This window comes from Mobula hypostoma, chromosome 1 (assembly GCF_963921235.1).
Source record: "Mobula hypostoma chromosome 1, sMobHyp1.1, whole genome shotgun sequence".
NCBI lineage: Eukaryota > Metazoa > Chordata > Chondrichthyes > Myliobatiformes > Myliobatidae > Mobula > Mobula hypostoma.
In genome coordinates, this window is record NC_086097.1 from 212339291 (window position 1) to 212357983 (window position 18693).

The 18693-nt window shown below is 39.4% G+C and overlaps 1 protein-coding gene across 4 annotated transcripts in view; it reads right to left on the bottom strand.

The window, feature by feature from the left end:
- Positions 1-10924: 10924 nt before the first annotated feature.
- Positions 10925-18693, bottom strand: part of tox (thymocyte selection-associated high mobility group box) — a 256894-nt gene continuing 249125 nt past the window's right edge. For 3 of the 4 annotated variants that reach the window (XM_063041946.1, XM_063041957.1, XM_063041929.1), the window contains 2 exons: positions 17056-17201; positions 10925-12036 (listed from right to left, as the gene is read on the bottom strand). In XM_063041946.1, coding sequence (XP_062898016.1) covers positions 12000-12036; positions 17056-17201 — 183 coding nt within the window. In that variant the 3' untranslated portion in view covers positions 10925-11999. The remainder of the gene's footprint in view (positions 12037-17055; positions 17202-18693) is intronic. The other variant, XM_063041937.1, reaches the window with a different exon arrangement.

Sequence of the window (18693 nt, forward strand, 5' to 3'; positions counted from 1 at the left end):
AGCAGCCTGGGGTACATCTCATCCGGTCCCGGCGACTTATCCAACTTGACGCTTTCCAAAAGCTCCAGCACATCCTCTTTCTTAATATCTAGATGCTCCAGCTTTTCAGTCCACTGCAAGTCATCACTACTATCACCAAGATCCTTTTCCATAGTGATTACTGAAGTATTCATTAAGTGCTCTTCTTTTTCCTCCAGTTCCATACACACTTTCCTACTGTCACATTTGATAGGTCCTATCGTTTCACATCTTATACCTGCCTCAGTAACTATTGTCTAGTAGCACTTACATCCACAGTAATGAAAGGTTTTGAGAGGTTGGTGATGAAAAATATCAACTCCTGCCTGAGAGATGACTTGGATCTTCTACAATTTGCCTACTGGTACAACCGGTCCACAGAAGATGCCATTTGGTTGGCTCTTCACTCAACCCTGGAACATCTGGGTGCATACTTTATCGACTACAGGGCAGCATTCAATACTATCAGTAAGATTCAAGACCTTGGCCTCAATACCCCTTTGTGCAATTGAATCCATGATTTCCTCACCTGCAGGCCCCAGTCAGTCTGGCAACAACATCTGTTCCACAATCCCCATCAGCATGGGTGCACCACAAGGCTCTGTTGTTAGGCCCCTGCTCTACTCACTTTATGCTATGACTGTGAGGCTAAATACAGCTCCAATACCATATTTAAGTTTGCTGACAACACCACTGTCGTTGCCCAAATCAAGGTGGTGATGTCAACATATAGGAGGGAGATTGAAAATCTGGCTGAGTGGTGTCACCACAACATCTCATTCAATGTCAGCAAGACCAAAGAGCTGACTGTTGACTTCAGGAGGAGGAAACTGCAGGTCCATGAGGCTGGCCTTATCAGGAGATCAGAGATGGAGAGGGTCAGCAACTTTAAATACCTTGGTGTTATCATTTCAGAGTATCTGGCCTGGGCCCAGCATAAAAGTGCAGTTACAAAGAAATCACGGAGTGCCTCTACTCCCTTGGAAGTTCGTGAAGGTTTAGCATGACACCTAAAACTTTGACAAACTTTTATAGATGTGTAGCAGAGAGAATATTAACTGACTGCATCACAACCTGTTATGGAAACACCAATGCCCTTGAATGGAAAATCCTACAAGAAGTAATGGATATGGCCCAGTCCATCACAGGTAAAGTCCTCCACAACCTTGAGCACATGTACAAGAGTGCCTGGTGCAGGAACGCAGTATCTATCATCCAGGACAACTGGCACCCAGGACATGCTCTCTTCTTGCTGCTGCCATCAGGAGGAAGGTACACAAGCCCCAGGACCCACACCACCAGATTCAGGAACAGTTATTCCCCCTCAATTATCAGGCTCTTGAACCGGGGGGGGGGGGGGCCCCAGAACTTCACTCAATTTCACTCGCCCCATCACTGAACTGTTCCCACAACCTATGGACTCACTTTCAAGGACTCATCTTAAGTTCTTGATATTTATTGCTTATTTATTGATGATGATGATTATTTTTTCTTTTGTATTTGTAATTTGTTGTCTTTTGCACATTGGTTGTTTGTCGTCTTGGTGGGTGTGGTCTTTCATCGATTGTATTATGTTTCTTGGATTTACTGGGTACGTCCACAAGAAAACAAATCTCAAGGTTGTACGTAGTGACATATTTGTACTTTGATAATAAATTTACTTTGAACTTTGAACCTTGAAGTCAAAATGCAGCCCAGCAGTAGAAATGTAGTTTGCCACAGTGGAGGGTTGTTATATTATGGTTTGAGATATTTACACCAAGCATTTTGTCCAGACCTAGGAGAATGAAAGACCAGCTCGGGTTTAGGGAAAACACAATAAATTATAAAGGCCAGAGATTAGAATTGTCGACAGTCATAGCAGACTGCACTGACAGAGCAGCTTTATTAGCTAACGACTGCCTAAGAAAACAGAGGTGAATTGAAACAATATATTCGGTGTCCAAGCACATATTCTGAAATCATGCTTGAAAACATTGTTACACAAATCTGATGAGATCATTAATGATGTGTTCACTAGCATTACTGGCCATCAGGCAGATCAAACCCGATGTCAAACCAGGAGATTGAAAATCTCAAAGTCTGTCTTATTTATTATAAAGACAAGTGGAAGCAGAGCTGGACAAACAATAAAACACAGAGTCTTAGTGAAAATGACTCATAGTAATTGAGCGACCCCAATCATGTTAGTACCCGAGGCTGACATGACAGCTGGATTACATGGCACTATAAAATTTGTCTCTACAGGGAGTTAAAGATAAATTTAACTCATTCTTGACACTTCAAGAGCTCTGTACAGATTTGGAGGTAGTCACATCTTTTAAGGTTAGATCTGTTGTACTCATCCAATCTGTTAAATGCAGATGAGAGCCAATGGTACCTCTCTCTGTGAGTGCCCCTAAGAGCTTGAACTAACACCAAGCTGCCGAAACAAAAGACATGCCTGATAGCAGCAAAGAGATTTGACACACTGTACGTTGTTGCCAATGTAACCAGGAACATCTTTTCATCACCAAGGCTAACACAGAGGATTACTTACACACTTTGGAGGAGGTTAAACGCCTTTAGCAGCACACTGTGAATTAAAGCAAATGTGCCTTCATATCTGAGTAAGTGTCGATGGGCTCCAGCTGGTGATGCCATTGTGAAGGACAAGTCACCAGATAGTATGGCAGCACTTCTATCCTTTTGGCAGGAGATAGGAGGGGATGGGAGTAGAGTTGTGTCAGCCGGGAATGAAAATCCCACACCTGAAATCAATGTCGATATCACCTCTTGAGTGATGTTGAAGTAAGTCCACAGCAATATAGAAATGGCTCTATCATGCTTTCATATTCTATCCTCTGCACATCCCACAGAGAGGTTAAGCCTCCGAGGAGAACAGAAAAGGTTGGTTAATGTTTTTCATCTTTTCTATTCAGGGTGACACTGACAGGAGTAGGAGGGACACCCACCATAGGATGGGATCACTTTTGACTGGGGCACTTCACATCGCAGGAGGAAGCAATTCTGCAACCGATGGGCAGCAATGCCATCGAGGTCCAAACCACTCCATTGTAAGTGCACAATTCACAATCTTCTCAGCATGCTCATTAACGGCATGATCATTGAATCCATTTGACTTCATCAGCAGGAGACAACTTTATCACCATCTGTGCAACACAAGTAGATAGGGTAATAAAGATGGCATACAACATATACTTGCCTTCATTGTCAGGATGTTGAGCGTATCAGGAAGTTGTGTGAGAATGCTCAATTCTGAAATCAATGCCAAAATCCCATGACCTCTTGAGTAATATCAAAGTAAGCTTTACACCAATATAGAGATGCAGCCTAACTAAAGTTTAATACGTCTGCCACACGACTTCCTAACTTTCATCCCAACCAGTGAAGGTATGTATGCTTGCTTACCATATCTGCCTGTGTTGTCACTTCCAGGAAGCAGTGGATTTGCACCTCAAGATCTCCCTGCATATCAATACTCCTGCCATTTACTGTATAATGACTTCAACATCCTTGGCCAGTGGACAATTCAGACCTTCAAATGCTTGCAACATAAGGTGCCGCACAAGAGACTTATAAATAAGATACGGATGCATGGAGTTGGAGAAAGTGTATTGGCATGGATAGTGGATTGGTTAACCAATAGAAAGCAGACAGTTGGTATCAATGGGTGTTTCTCCAGTTGACAGTCTGTGGTGAGTGGAGTGCTGCAGGGGTTGGTGCTGGGCCCACAGCTTTTTACCATTTACATTCATGATTTGGAAGAGGGGACCGAGTGTAATGTAGCAAAATTTGCTGATGACACTAAACTGAGTGGAAAAGCTAATTGTACAGAGGATGTGGAGAGTCTGCAGAGGGATATAGATAGGTTAGGTGAGTGGGCCAAGGTCTGGCAGATGGAATACAGCACTGGTAAATGTGAGATCATCCACCTTGGAAGGAATAATAGAAGAACAGATTATTATTTAAATGGTGAATGATTGCAGTATGCTGTTGTGCAGAGGGACTTGGGAGTGCTTGCTCATGAATCGCAAAAAGTTGGCTTGCCAGTGCAACAGGTTATTAAGAAGGCAAAAGGAATGTTGGTCTTCATTGCTGGAGGGATTGAATTCAGGAGCAGGGAGGTCATTCTGCAACTATACAGGGTACTGGTGAGGCCGCACTTGGAGTACTATGTGCAATTCTGGTCTCCATACTTGAGGAAGGATATACTTAGAATCTGGACCACTTTTCAGCTGTCAGTAGCTTGTTCTGCTATGTTTCCTGAGTAATTGCTGCATTGTAATTAGAACGTTGTCCCAGGGATTACAGAAGGCATTAATGGGCTGTGGTCTGGCAATAGGTGTAGCGAAGCTAGAACAGGGACCTGTCAGAGGGGTGCTACATGCATCCATAATGCCCAAGAGGACTCTGATGAGGACCGCACTCCTAGTGTTTTCAGAAAAAAATTGACATGGATTCACATTGCAATTTGAAGTGTGTGGACAGGTCTGACTTGGCTGCATGTGAGAGCTGTGAAAGAAAATAAAGGAGATTCTTTGGAGACCAAGTTTTGCTAGAGGTCATTGATAATGATATTGCCCTGTTTCTACTAGTACAGGCATTAGATGCTGCCTAACCTGTTGAGTTCGTCCAGCATTTTGTGTGTGTTGCTCTGGATTTCCGGCACCTGCAGAAGTCCTCATGTTTATGATTTGCTGCTCCACTGTGAAGTCTCTTTGAGGGATGTCTACCCTGAAGAAATTTAAGTCTTCTCTTCAACAGGAGATCAGTGAGACCCTCTCTCACTGCTTCCCCTCTGTGATCTCTGATGCCCAACAACTGTTCAACCCAGACTTGCATGTATCATCTTCTAGCTATCCTCCTTCCTCCCCGCCACCACCTTTCTATTCGGTCGCCTTCCCCCTTCATTTCCAGTCCCGAAGAAGGGTCTCAGCCTGAAATGCTGACTGCTTGTTCATTTCCATAAATGCTGCCTGACCTGCTGAGCTCTTCAGCATTTTGTGTGTGTTGCTTATTGATAGTTTGTCTACAATGAAGTACAAATTATTCTGAAGCTTTTGGTTGCTGCTAGAGATTTTTGTGGTTAGGACTTACTAGCACCACAGGACTAGTTTACACACGACCTCTACATGCACAACAAATCCATTGAGGATTATTGGATGCAGTTACTACATTCTTGATTTGCAGCAGCAAGGTAAGTTCATATTGCATACTTGTCCTGTTTATGGGCACTTTACACAGTTGGCACTTCAGCACAGGAGGGTGGGTGATAGAGCGCTAAACGTAGAAACATAGAAAACCTACAACACAATATAGGTCCTTCAGTCCACAAAGTTGTGCCAAACATGTCCCTACCTTAGAAACTACTAGGCTTACCCATAGCCCTCTATTTCTCTAAGCTCCATGTACCTATCCAAAAGTCTCTTAAAAGACCCTATCGTATCCACCTCCACCATCGTTGCTGGCAGCCCATTCCATGCACTCACCACTCTCTGCGTAAAAAACTTACCCCTGATATCTCCTCTGTATCTACTCCCAAGCACCTTAAACCTGTGTCCTCTTGTGACAGCCATTTCAGCCCTGGGAAAAAGCCTCCGACTATCCACATGATCAATGCCTCTCATCATCTTATACACCTCTATCAGGTCACCTCTCATCCTCTGTCTCTCCAAGGAGAAAAGGCTGATCTCACTCAACCTGTCTTCATAAGGCATGCTCCCCAATCCAGGCAACATCCTTGTAAATCTCCTCTGCACCCTTTCTATGGTTTCCACATCCTTCCTGTAGTGAGGCGACCGGAACTGAGCACAGTACTCCAAGTGGGGTCTGATCAGGGTTCTATATAGCTGCAATATTACCTCTCGGCTCCTAAATTCAATTCCACGATTGATGAAGGCCAATACATCGTAGGCCTTCTTAACCATAGAGTCAACTTGCGCAGCTGCTTTGAGCGTCCTATGGAATCAGACCCCAAGATCCCTCTGATACTCCACACTACCAAGAGTCTTACCATTAATACTATAATCTGCCATCATATTTGACCTACCAAAATGAACCACTTCACATTTATCTGGTTTGAACTCCATCTGCCACTTCTCAGCCCAGTTTTACATCCTATCAATGTCTTGCTGTAACCTCTGATAGCCCTCCACACTGTCCACAACACCCTCAACCTTTGTGTCATCAGCAAACTTATTAACCCATCCCTCCACTTCCTCATCCAGGTCATTTATAAAAATCATGAAGAGTAGGGGTCCCAGAACAGATCCCTGAGGCACGCCACTGGTCACTGACCTCTATGCAGAATATGACCCATCTACAACCACTCTTTGCCTCCTGTGGGCAAGCCAGTTCTGGATCCACAAAGCAATATCCCCTTGGATCCCATGCCTCCTTACTTTCTCAATAAGCTTTGCATGGGGTACCTTATCAAATGCCTTGCTGAAATCCATATACACTACATCTAATGCTCTTCCTTCATCAATGTGTTTAGTTACATCCTCAAAAAATTCATTCAGGCTCGTAAGGCACGTCCTGCCCTTGACAAAGCCATGCTGATTATTCCTAATCAAATTATGCAGGACTTCTCCACTCCACTCCCTTTGCAATTTTTGCTTATTTCATTCTGAATTCCTGCTAAAACGTTGTTTACATTTACTTTGTATATTTACATCATTTATTATTATATTGTAATTTGTCCTTTACTGTGCCTGTTATCTTGTTTATTAATTATTGTACTGTCTTGCACTATTTTGCGCACTTTTTGTAGTCCAGTGTAGGCCTGAAGTCTAATGTAGTTTTGTGTTGTTTCACATAGTCTAGTGTAGTTTTGTGTTGTTTCAGGTAGTCTAGAGTAGTTTTGTGTTGTTTCATGTAGCACCATGGTCCTGGTGGATCGTTGTTTTGTTTTTACTGTGTACTGCAAGTCATTGCTGCAATCACCAAGATCCTTTTCCATAGTGAATATTGAAGTAAAGTATTCATTAAGTACTCTGCTATTTCCTCCGATTCCATACACACTTTCCCACTGTCACACTTGATAGGTCCTATTCTTTCAGGTCTTATCCTCTTGCTCCTCACATACTCGTAGAATGCCTTGGGGTTTTCCTTAATCCTGCCAGCCAAGGCCTTCTCATGGCCCCTTCTGGCTCTTCTAATTTCCTTCTTAAGCTCCTTCCTGTTAGCCTTATAAACTTCTAGATCTCTAACATTACCCTAGCTCTCTGAACCTTTCGTAAGCTTTTCTTTTCTTCTTGACTAGTTGAAGGGCATATAAGAGAATATAGAGCAGAGAAATAAGTTGGAGAATGGAAGTTACAGAAGGTTGGTATGTATGTATGCTGTAATCTGAGAGAAAACCAAGTCCGAGGAGGAGTCCATTATCCACTTGGCCCAGGTGTTAGTGCAGAGCTTGGAATTCATCTTTTCCATTATGGAATAATGGTCACTTTCATTGGTACTCATGCTGAACACAACATGTTTTAGGGTCTGATGGCTGAAGTTATAGATTCTCTTGCAGAACAAACAGAATGTGCATTACTGTGCAACAGTCTTAGGCACATACTATATATATAGCTACAGTGCCTCAGACTTTTACATAGAATCAGAATCAGGTTTATTATCACCGGCATCTATCGCGAAATTTGTTAACTTAGCAGCAGCAGCTCAATGCAATACATAATTTAGAAGAAAAAAATGATAAACAAATAAGTAAATTACAGTATATGTATATTGAATAGATTAAAAATCATGCAAAAGCAGAAATAATATATATTTAAGATGGGAGGTAGTGTTCATGAGTTTAATGTCCATTTAGGAATCGGATGGGAAGAAGCTGTTTCCGAATCACTGAGTGTGTGCCTTCAGGCTTCTGTACCTCCTACCTGATGGTTACAATGAGAAAACAGCATGCCCTCGGTGCTAGACATCCTTAATAATGGACGCTGCCTTTCTGAGACACTGCTCCTTGAAGATGTTCTGGGTACTTTGTAGGCTAGTACCCAAGAAGGAGCTAACTAAATTTACGACCCCCTGCAGCTTCTTTTGGTCTTGTGCAGTAGCCCCTCCATACCAAACAGTGATGCAGCCTGTCAGAATGTTCTCTATGGTACATCTATAGAAGTTTTTGAGTGTTTTTGTTGACGTACCAAATCTTTTCAAACTCCTGATGAAGTATAGCCACTGTATTTGTCAATGTGGAGTAGAGAGGGAGTTTGCAATTCTGGTGGGAGCAATGGATGCTAAGAATGGTGAGGGAGGGGTGATGGGCAGGTGGCAGAGGTGTGTCCTAGGCAGGGGATGGTGTAGGTGCAAACACACCCAGCCCTGAGACACCAGGCAAGGTTATTTGATTCCAAACGATTGGTTTATTGATCATTATAGAATGTCTCTGTGGTGTTTCTTGCTCCCTCCCCTCTCTCAGTCCACAATAGAGACCCATATCAGAATCAGGTATGTCGTGAAATTAGCTATTTTTGTAGCAGCAGTCCAGTACAATACATAAAGTTACTACAGTACTGTATAATGTCTTAGGCACCCTAATTATATACAGCATATGTGCCCAAGACTTCGGCACAGTACTGCACCTTTCATTAGTGATGTGGCTGTAACTGCAGAAGTCACACTGCTGTTGCCACAGCTCAGGACACAAGGGATAAAAGGGGCCTGGAGGACCTTAGAGGAGTCCATTAACCTTAGTGGGACCGCTGGAGCATCACACCACAAAAGTGGCAATGAGTCCTAGGCATCACTTACATGATGGCAATATTCCTGCAGTCACCCTTCACATTTTGTTACCTATCTGCCAACCAGCACAGACTACAGCTATGTATTCCTAGATAGTGCTGTCCCAGGCCATACCCTCTGGAACATCGCTCTTTGAGACTGTTGCTATCTCCTCCCTTGAATAGTTTTCACCATCCATGCAGTTGCAAGAACTGCCTCCTAGTGAACTAGGGAAAGACACAAAGGGAGTGATTTGTTTATTTTGAAATGCATTCTGTTCTTAATTCAACTAAAAACATTGATTGGAATGTGCATTTTGGTGATCTTTATCTCTGTGTTGTCAGAAAGGGGATGATGTAGAACATGGGGTCCTTAGATGCCTTGCATAATGGTATTTGGTCCATGGCATAAAGAAGGTACTGAACCCCTAATGTAGAGAAATGGTAAGGAGCATAGGACACTTGGTGAAAGGTGAGGTGCTGGTGAAGTTGCTGATTTCAATCATAAATGACTTGATTACATCGAACCCGGCAGAAAGTCAATGCTTACATTGTGTCATCCCTTTGTGTGTTTTTTTTTAACCATTTCTTTGTCTCCTGATGTTCTTCCTTCTCCTCACTTTCTTGTCTAATGTGGCAATGCCTGCAGAATGGGCAGGATGAGCAATGTGGAGTGAGCATCACCAATCTCAATATCACCTTGGTTGAAACGCTCCTCCCAAGACTCAATGAGGCAGAGAGGTTGCTTGAAGACCAATATACCATACTATATAAAATTCTATTTGGCAGTTTGGCTTTCAGGATCAGCTTCATGGAATATACACCTGCTATACTGGAGTAAGTTCACTTCCATCGGGTAGACCTAACTGGAAACTGATATTTATAAGAAACTTGCTTCAATATATGTTCTTAAATGAACAGAAAAGTGTATTGATACCAGCCAGACCACTTCTAGTGGGATACTCAAACTTTAGACAATTATGGTAAGCTTGCCAAAATATCAGAAATTGCGGCCTCAATCAGCAACTAATAATCTAGCAACTAATCTTTAAGTATTTCATTATCTCTTTAAGTGAACTTTGCAGGGAGTTCTTCATGCCATTGAATGTTGTGATTAGCTCAGCCAAAAATAGACAATGGCAGGGCCAGTGTCAAAGCATTGTTTTAACATCGTCATTAATATCATCAGCTGTTAACTTTGCACATTTCTGACAGCTGTTAAGTGTGTTTGTGTAAACCCTTAAAAATATAGTGACTTTTCATTTAATGTGAGGCCATTGTTCACACAGCTGTCTGCCTTGGAGTCAAGACAAAGTGCATCTGGACCCTCTCTTTGAGTCAGAATCAAGAGAAAATCTACAGATGCTGGAAATCAAAGCAACACACACAAACTGCTGGACAAACTCAGCAGACCGGGCAGCATCTATGGAAAAAAGTACAGTTGATGTTTTGGGCCTGCCGAAGGATCTCAGCCCGAAACGTCAACTGTGCTTTTTTCCATAGGTGCTGCCTGGCCTGCTGAATTCCTCTGGCATTTTGTGTGTGTGGCCTTTCTTTGAGTCACTGCTCAATGTTGTACTTAATGATGAATTCAGTGAGAATATGAACAGAAAGGTACACTGGTATTTACCTACAAAGTTTCTTGCTCATGTCAACCAGTACAGATCACCCCACAGTGCATGAGAGTCTTCTTCTTGTTACCTGCTGAAGTGGCATCAGAACTGACAAGTAGGAGTGCAAATAAGGCTGGGGAGATGCCATAACCATTGATAGTATAATCACAGAAAACTCTTCCAATGTTGTCATGCACAGGAAGTATAAACAGTGCATTACCATGAGGAAGTTGCACAAATGCATAGAAAATGTTGATAAAATTCCTGCTCCAAGTTTTATATTCTACTTAATTTCATAAGATACAATTATTCAGAAGCAAGTAAATAAAATCATAGCACAAAATCTGCAGATATAATAATTATTGATCAAATGTTATCTAATGTTTAAAATTACAATTAAAAATATATGACTGAGAAAAAAATTGAATTTTTAAGTTCTTCAGTTCATTGAGAACCCAGAATTATCTATGAGGAACCAATAATGCTGCTATGATGTAAACTGAAGAGTGAATAGACTTGACAAAGAGGAATGTGTAAAATAAATACCACAAATACCATCAATCATTTTCTGAAAAGGAGAAACCCAGATTTGAGTTTCTTATTTATTATTACTGAAGAAACTAATTCAATGTAGTAAGCATAATCACACAAATTGAGAAGGGTTGTGCCAACACAGTTAAATGGCATCCCAAAATATTTTTCAATGCTTACAAAATTACTTACAAACACCTCTATTTATTATTTCATAAATAGGCCCAACAGTTTCCATTAAAAAAGATTAAATATAGACATACAGTATGAAGAAACAATTATATATAGCCATATGTCAGGTTATAACTTAGCTCTCTCCAATCAGTTGCTGTATCTAATAAACACCAGAGAAGCATTTGGCAGTTTAAAAAAAAATTTACACAAACGTATAGAGTGACGTAATTACTAACCATGACACCATAGAAGATACAAAAACATCTATGTAGTACAAAATAAATGTGTTTTGCTTTTTAACACTTAAAAACTGTTCATGCTAGTCTATGAGACAATTTGGGGTGCTTAATAAAATTGTTGGAAGCAATTTTGCAAATATATAACTATGAAACTGTTTTCTTACAAATTAAGCAAAAAATACTAATCTTGCCAATCTGGTCCCATTAAATGATATAATTTCACTGGTCAGTGCCAGTATAAAGTTACATTTAGCTAGGAAACCGTTTTATCATTTTATACTCTAAGAGAGTGCAACACAGACCCTATTTACAAACTTGCTATGAGTGCTCTATCCATCAGTCAAAGTTTTCACTGGTTAACTATCAACAACTGATGGGAGGTCTAGGATCATGATCCCAGAATGACATAAAATTGCTAAGGCAGTTCACTACAGCAGCACTCCACAGCAAAACCAACAGTAAGCAAAATGATCCAAGTTTCCTTCAGAAATGAAGAGGGATGTTTGTCCAATAATAATCTTCGATGGAAAGAAGCAACATGATGTCTTGTAAATGGCCAATCCCACAAGCTTTAAGTGCAAGCTCAAAGATCTAAGTGCTTAGCGACTTGTTCTTTAATAAGACACAGAATTGCCTTGATACACTCCATTTTTGAAGACTTCCCTGCAGTCATCATAGGAAAGAAGGTTATATCCTCAGGTGAGGTACAACGTTTTATCCCTCTGCAAACTGCTACAGAGAAAAGAAGAGAGAATTATTGATTTTTGCAAGAAACAAATGGAAGAATAAAAATTAAAACCGTAGTACAGCTTTTTATGCCTACTAAATATGAAATCACCCTCAGATATCATACATTATAAAAGTTACTATTTGTCAAGAGAAAGAGTAGTAATTCAATGTTTGCTGACTGAACAGTTATACTTCCTTTTAAAATATTGACTGGGTTGATGCCATGCAATCAACTTCATATCATCTTTAAAACTTGGGCAAAAAATAAGAATTGGAAGACCAATTCATAATACAGGTTTCAGCAAGAAATCTACAATTGCAAAGTGCCAGCCAAATGAAGCAATGGGCTTCATTAATGTGAGTGCTCATTTATAGTTATAATGTCAAATCCAAAAACAGCATGTTAAATGTGCCAGGACCCTCAATGGAGCCCTTATTCACATCAAATTTCAGCAATTATATTTGTATGTTACATCTGACATATTATTCCACGATGTAATATTAACAACATTAATCAATGAAACTAATTTCTTATAGATTAAATTATTAAAATGATATTGCAAAGTCTTTCAGAATCCACTCAAACTTAGCAAACATAATTTTTGTTGGAAATTTTAACAACTGATCTTTTCCTTAGTACAGACATTTAATGAGTTTATAATCTATTTTGATGATGATGAACTTGAGGGAAAAATATTGAAATCTTCATGGATCTTATATGTCACATAATACGCAGAGATTTCTCACTTTAAAATTTCAACCAAGTTGTACTGTAGTTGTTTCATCATGTAACTGTGCCATGGTGCTTTCAAGTCAGCAAAGCCAAATTTGAGCTCAACTATGCAGATGACAGCATATGTTCTATTTGTATTTAGCTGCAGGAAAGCCCTCTTGTCTCTCCTATCCCCAACATTTGGACTTTTTACAGGAAACTGATAGGTTTAATGCTGCAATTATTTGCAGGAATAGTGCCATTTTGTGTACAGAACAATAGGTGGATTGAGACTATTTAAAGCAGTTTACTTGCCCTCTGGGATGGAAGATCAGCGCATTTCATTTTAAGGTTCCAACAAAAACCCACTAAAGTTTTAGCAATGCTGAATGACAGTGAGTAGGCAGGCAATTTAAGGCAAACTTCTGGAAGAGGAAAGAGGGTAGGATAGAATACCACTGTGAGGAAAGAATTCTTTCCCTTTTTATCAATGTTCTTGTAAGAAACTGTGCAACAGAACGTTCTTACCGAAATAAGTCAAATGCTTCAACCATAAAACTGCAAGAGTAAATCAGGGCCAGAATCACATTGCCAGTAAGCTAATATACCAATCAGTCTTGATGCTTCTGAATTTTCAGGCTGGAATAATAAGCATCATCCGCATTTTGGGGAAGTCACAAGCCAAGCATATTTCAGAAGGTTAACATTTATCTCATTCTCCCTTATTCCAATTCAGGGAGATTGCTGATCTGCGACAAGTGGTAAGAAAAGTTATTCTCTCACCATTTGAATGCAGGCTCCAGTGACCACATCACATTGTGAGTAAGTTCATCTGAGTTTCAAGATACACCATTGTGGTGAGTAATTCCACTCCAAGAATGTAGAAAAAATGCAAGGTCACACCCACCATATCATGATGGGCATTACTTCATATAAAAGTAGCAATCATGATATGTTATTCTCAATCAGAAAGATATGCTTTTCTTTGTCAGGGCCACAGCAAATAAAAGCATATTTGGGGACAAAAGGATATTTACGAAGGAGGGGCATAGAGTCAAGAGTTATTCTGTCGCCACTTGATGGCAGACTCCAGTGACAAAACCAAGCACAAAAGAACAAGGTATAAAAATGAGTCCTGAAGAAGGGTCGTGGCCTGAGATGTCAACCATCTATTCATTCTGTAGATGATGTCTAACCTGCTGAGTTCTTCCAGAACTTAGTGTGTGTGTTGCTCAAGGTATATTAATATGTTTCCTGCTGGTGTCTGCAATCTGATTAAGCAGCACACTGGCATCCTTCAGCTAGTACAGCCACCGCCTCACAGCACCAGAGATCTGAGTTCAGTCCTGATCTTGGGTGCTGTCAGCATGGGGTTTGCACGTTCTGGGACTAAGCCATTTAATTTATTCAGAAAAACAAGACTGTGTATAAATGATCAGCAATGGTCCAATGATGCTTAGCGAGGTACATGGACCTGGAGGCACAGGATTGAACTACTTCAGTTATGGAGAGCCTTTGGAGAGTCTGGCCTTGTTTTCCCTGGAATGAAAGAGGTTGTGAGATGATCTGGCAGAAGCAAATAAGATTAGGAAATGGGTAGAAAGGGTTGGTAGTCAAGATAATTGTCCCTTGGTATGGCTATCAGAACCAAAAGGGCGAAGATTTAAGGTGAGAGGAAGTGAATCTGAGGGGTGCACAGTATGGTTGATATCTGGAATACACTGTTAGAGTTGGTGGAATCCAATACAACACCCTGGCATTTCTTCTCTCCCTCTCTGGCTACAATTTCACATTTTGTGTTAATATTTAATTGCACATGTTATTATAAATGTTAATTCTATTGATAAAAATAGTGGGCTGAAATCCAATGTGACTTCATATGATTGTCTGAACTGAGAATCAGAACCAGGTTTATTATCACTAACAAATGTTGTGAAATTTGTTCTTTTGCGGCAGCAGTACATTACAGTACATGAAATATATTGTACTATAAGTTACAATAATCATAAAATTAAAAAAAATTCGTGCAAAAAGAAAGCAAAAGTAGTGAGACAGTGTTCATGGGTTAATTGTCTGTTCAGAAATCTGATGGCAGAGGGGAGCTTTTTAATAGCAAATTGTGGAATCTTTATGGAATTTAGCCCACTCATTTGTATCAATAATTTTTCAGAAGAGTAAATCAATATGTGTATTATCAGTTGTGATTGTTGTGAACCCCATCCATATTTCCAGTGTTCTGTGAGGACGAAACTGTAACGCCTACACTGGATTGATGCTTGCTAACACTGAACCTCTGGTCTCCTGACTGCTTCACATCCTGGTAAACAAACTGCAAATATCTACAGTATCTCTTGAAGATTCAGATCTTGTTTGTCACAGTGTTCTTTTATCCAGTGTAAAGGGGTTAAGGCATTCAAGTAAACACAAGCTGATTCGATTGGATAAAAGCAGTTCGAATGGAATAAAAGCATGCACACTGGAATATAATGTAAATAAATACAACTTTAATATATAATGGAACAGGAAATGTATATAATCCATTGACAATGTAGACAAAAGGTCTGATTACATTTATTGATGTATATGAAAATATAGCAAATAAACCTGATGGCATTTGGGATTGCACTACTAACTGAAACATGACAAAATAATTTTGTACAGAATTCCTACTTCTCTTCAGCATCAGTGATCAGCAGGGCTCAGCACAGACTGAGCAGACTTTGCTAATCATGTGACTTCTTTCCCAGCTTTCCTTTATGAGTTGCTTCTAGATGATAAAGCAAGTAAGTGGAAAATGCTCCTTATCCATAAAGAATATTGTTTGTAAGCTTGGGCATCTTTTGCAATAAAAAAATACATATATTAGGGTGAATTAAGGAAGCATATGAATGATAATTCCATGTGGCTGATCTCTAGGTTGAAAGGGCCAAAGTTTTACTTTGCATCCAAAAATATTATGATATTTAGAACTCAAAGTCATATGATAGTTACGGATCTGGAATGCCATTCGATGCATCTTATCTCATCCATTCAAATTGAACACTGGAGTCCCATGATTGAAGCATTTGTTACGTGGTATTGGGATTTTTTGCAACTTTTTCTGAGACCGCTCTCACCGTATGCATGTATATGAAAGAAGCCTTTCCACTATCAGCCTGAAATTTGTTTTTTATTGATTTTAGCATAATTTCTAATATTCTATTGACACGGTTTAATTTATATTTCAATTTTCTAGGTAATGTGTGAAAAGAGAATAAACAGGCATTTTGTGTACCATAAATACAATTGTTGTTCTGAATATTATAAACACATATGCATTTTTCTCCACTTCGTGCTCACACATAGACGCTAGAACAAGCTGCAGTACTTTACTGCCGGCTGCCCATATGCACCGATCTACCAGCATGTTTTTAAGGAAGTCTCCAGAGTATTTAAGAGTGTTAAAAGTCGGTCATCAGCAAATGAAGCAAGATTAGCTGACAAGAATCAGGTGAACCATTATATGGAGATGTAGCTCAATATCTATTTTAAAATAATTTCCTGGCATTTTCCTTAGGCTTCTCCTGAACTGTCATGGTAATTTAGGTGAAAAATGGCTGGAAATTCTGAATGAATCATACTGAATCTGCTGAAGCAATGGCAGTCAATGAGAAAAACCCAAAGGAAATTCCCGTTAATATATTCTATGATTATATTTAGATTTCCATTTATTTTTATGCCCCAATTTATAACAGAAGCTTGTAATGCTGATAAAGAAGGTTCTAACTATAATATTTGAAGCTTGGAGAGTTTCCATTAAAAGTGTGAACAGAGGAAATTTTAACAGATCAAATTGTAAGGAGATGAAAAGATATGTATATGTCATATTCGTACATGCATTTTAGTTATGCCAGCTCTTGTTTAAATGCAATCTTGCAGCTTTAATTGCAGGACATCACACAATAAAAGATATTGTCCTATTAAGTAGCATTTTCTCTTGCACTAATATAATTATACCTAATAATTCAAACTGTTCAAGATTAAAAAAAGGGTGCTGCTTTTTTACATTGTCCCTTATAATTCCAAAAAAAAGTTAGCAACTCTTGTGGATGACCTGCTTTTCCATTGCAATATCATATATATATATTTACTCAGCTGATCCCAAAATATACTTGCCTTTAATTATAGTCTTTTAAAATATAAAATTTCAACATATACCTATTCCTTTATACATGCAGAACAAAAAGTTAAGCATGCAGATATAACTCATTGACCCCATTTAAAAAAAGAAGCCACAGCTGTCACTTTATATGAAACCACTGGCCACTAACCCATTATTGCAGTAGTCATTCCAGTCAACACTCTGTGGTGGGGGATTTCGGCAAACTGAGCGGACGCAGTCCATTGTTGGAGTAGCAACAGGTGCAGCTGTAGATGTTGAGTTGATTATGTTCTGAAACTCAGATTGCAAGAACCCCTGAAGCAGAAAATAACATGGATTTTCAGGGTTGTCAGTCACAAAATAAAAAAAAGAGAAGTGAATTCACTGAGTTTTTAAACAAATAATTATTCTGAATAGAGTGGTGGGAGTGGAAGAGAAACAAATACATCCAATTTTATTTTTAGATAACAAAATATTTACAATACTAAGGGAACGCATGGATTACTGAATAAATGTTGATCTTTGAAGCATTAAATGCTCGCTATTTTCATTCTGTAATTACTTTTCAAGCACCATTAATATCAGATGTTATCCTAACGCAACATATTGGTTTACTATATTTGCTATTCTGCAGCATTCCCTCGTCTCCAGCTAAGAGAAAATATTTGATAGTGCTCAAAAGCAAATCATTCACCATTCAGGGTGAACATTTAAAATTTCCATCTTAGTACTGAAAGCAAGTAAATTCAATTTAACAGATGACTTTATAAATAGAATAGTTTCAGTGAATAAAGCAATCTACTGATAACATTAATGATTCAAAGAACTTCATAGACTTGTAGAGTTATTCAGCACAGAAACAGGCCCTTCTGCCCAATTCATCCATGCCAACCATGATATCTATCAATTATAATCTTACTTTCCTGCATTTGGCCCGGGTTCTTCTAAACTTTCCTATCCATGCACTTGTCCAAATGTCTTTCAAATGTAATTGTACCTGCCTCTACCACCTGCTCTGGCAGCTCGTTCCAGATACCTACCAACCTCTGTGTGTAAAGCTTGTGCCTCAGATCCTTCTAAAATCTTTTGTCTCTCATCTTACACTAATGCCCTCTGGTTTTAAATTACTATATCCTGGGAAAAGACCATGACTATCTATGCTATCAATAAGCCTTATAATTTTATAAACCTCTATGTCAGACTTTAGTGTCTTCACTGCTAGAAATCAGTCCCAGCTTATCAAAATGACCATTAACCCGCAAGCCTTTCAGAACAAACAAAATTCCTGTTAACGTTTTCTCCAATCTCTCTAACTAGCACACCCTTTCTATGGTGCGGAAACACTACAGAATGCAATTCTTCAAGTGCGGCCTGACCAACAATTTGTAACATTGCCTCCCAACACCTAAAATTAATGAAGAAAAGGATACCATATTACTTCTACACCACTCTGTCTACCTGTGTATTTGTACCCTTAGGTCTCTCTGTTTTATAACATTCCCTATGGCCATCCATTCCTTGCATATATCCTGGCTAATGTAACTTCTGAAAGTGCTTGTCTGAGTTAATTTCCATCAGCCATCCCCTTGTCCACTTTCTTAGTTATACAACTTTCTCTGTTGTAACTTGAGACAACCTTCTTCTCCATCCACAGTACCGTCTGTAATAATGTATCACCTGCAAATTTCCAAATTATGACATCTTTATTCTCTTCCAAATCATTAAGATATATTATATAGACAATATTTATTTGCGACCTTACAGAATCCAAGCTAGTCTGTTAACCTAATATGGACCTCAGATAAGT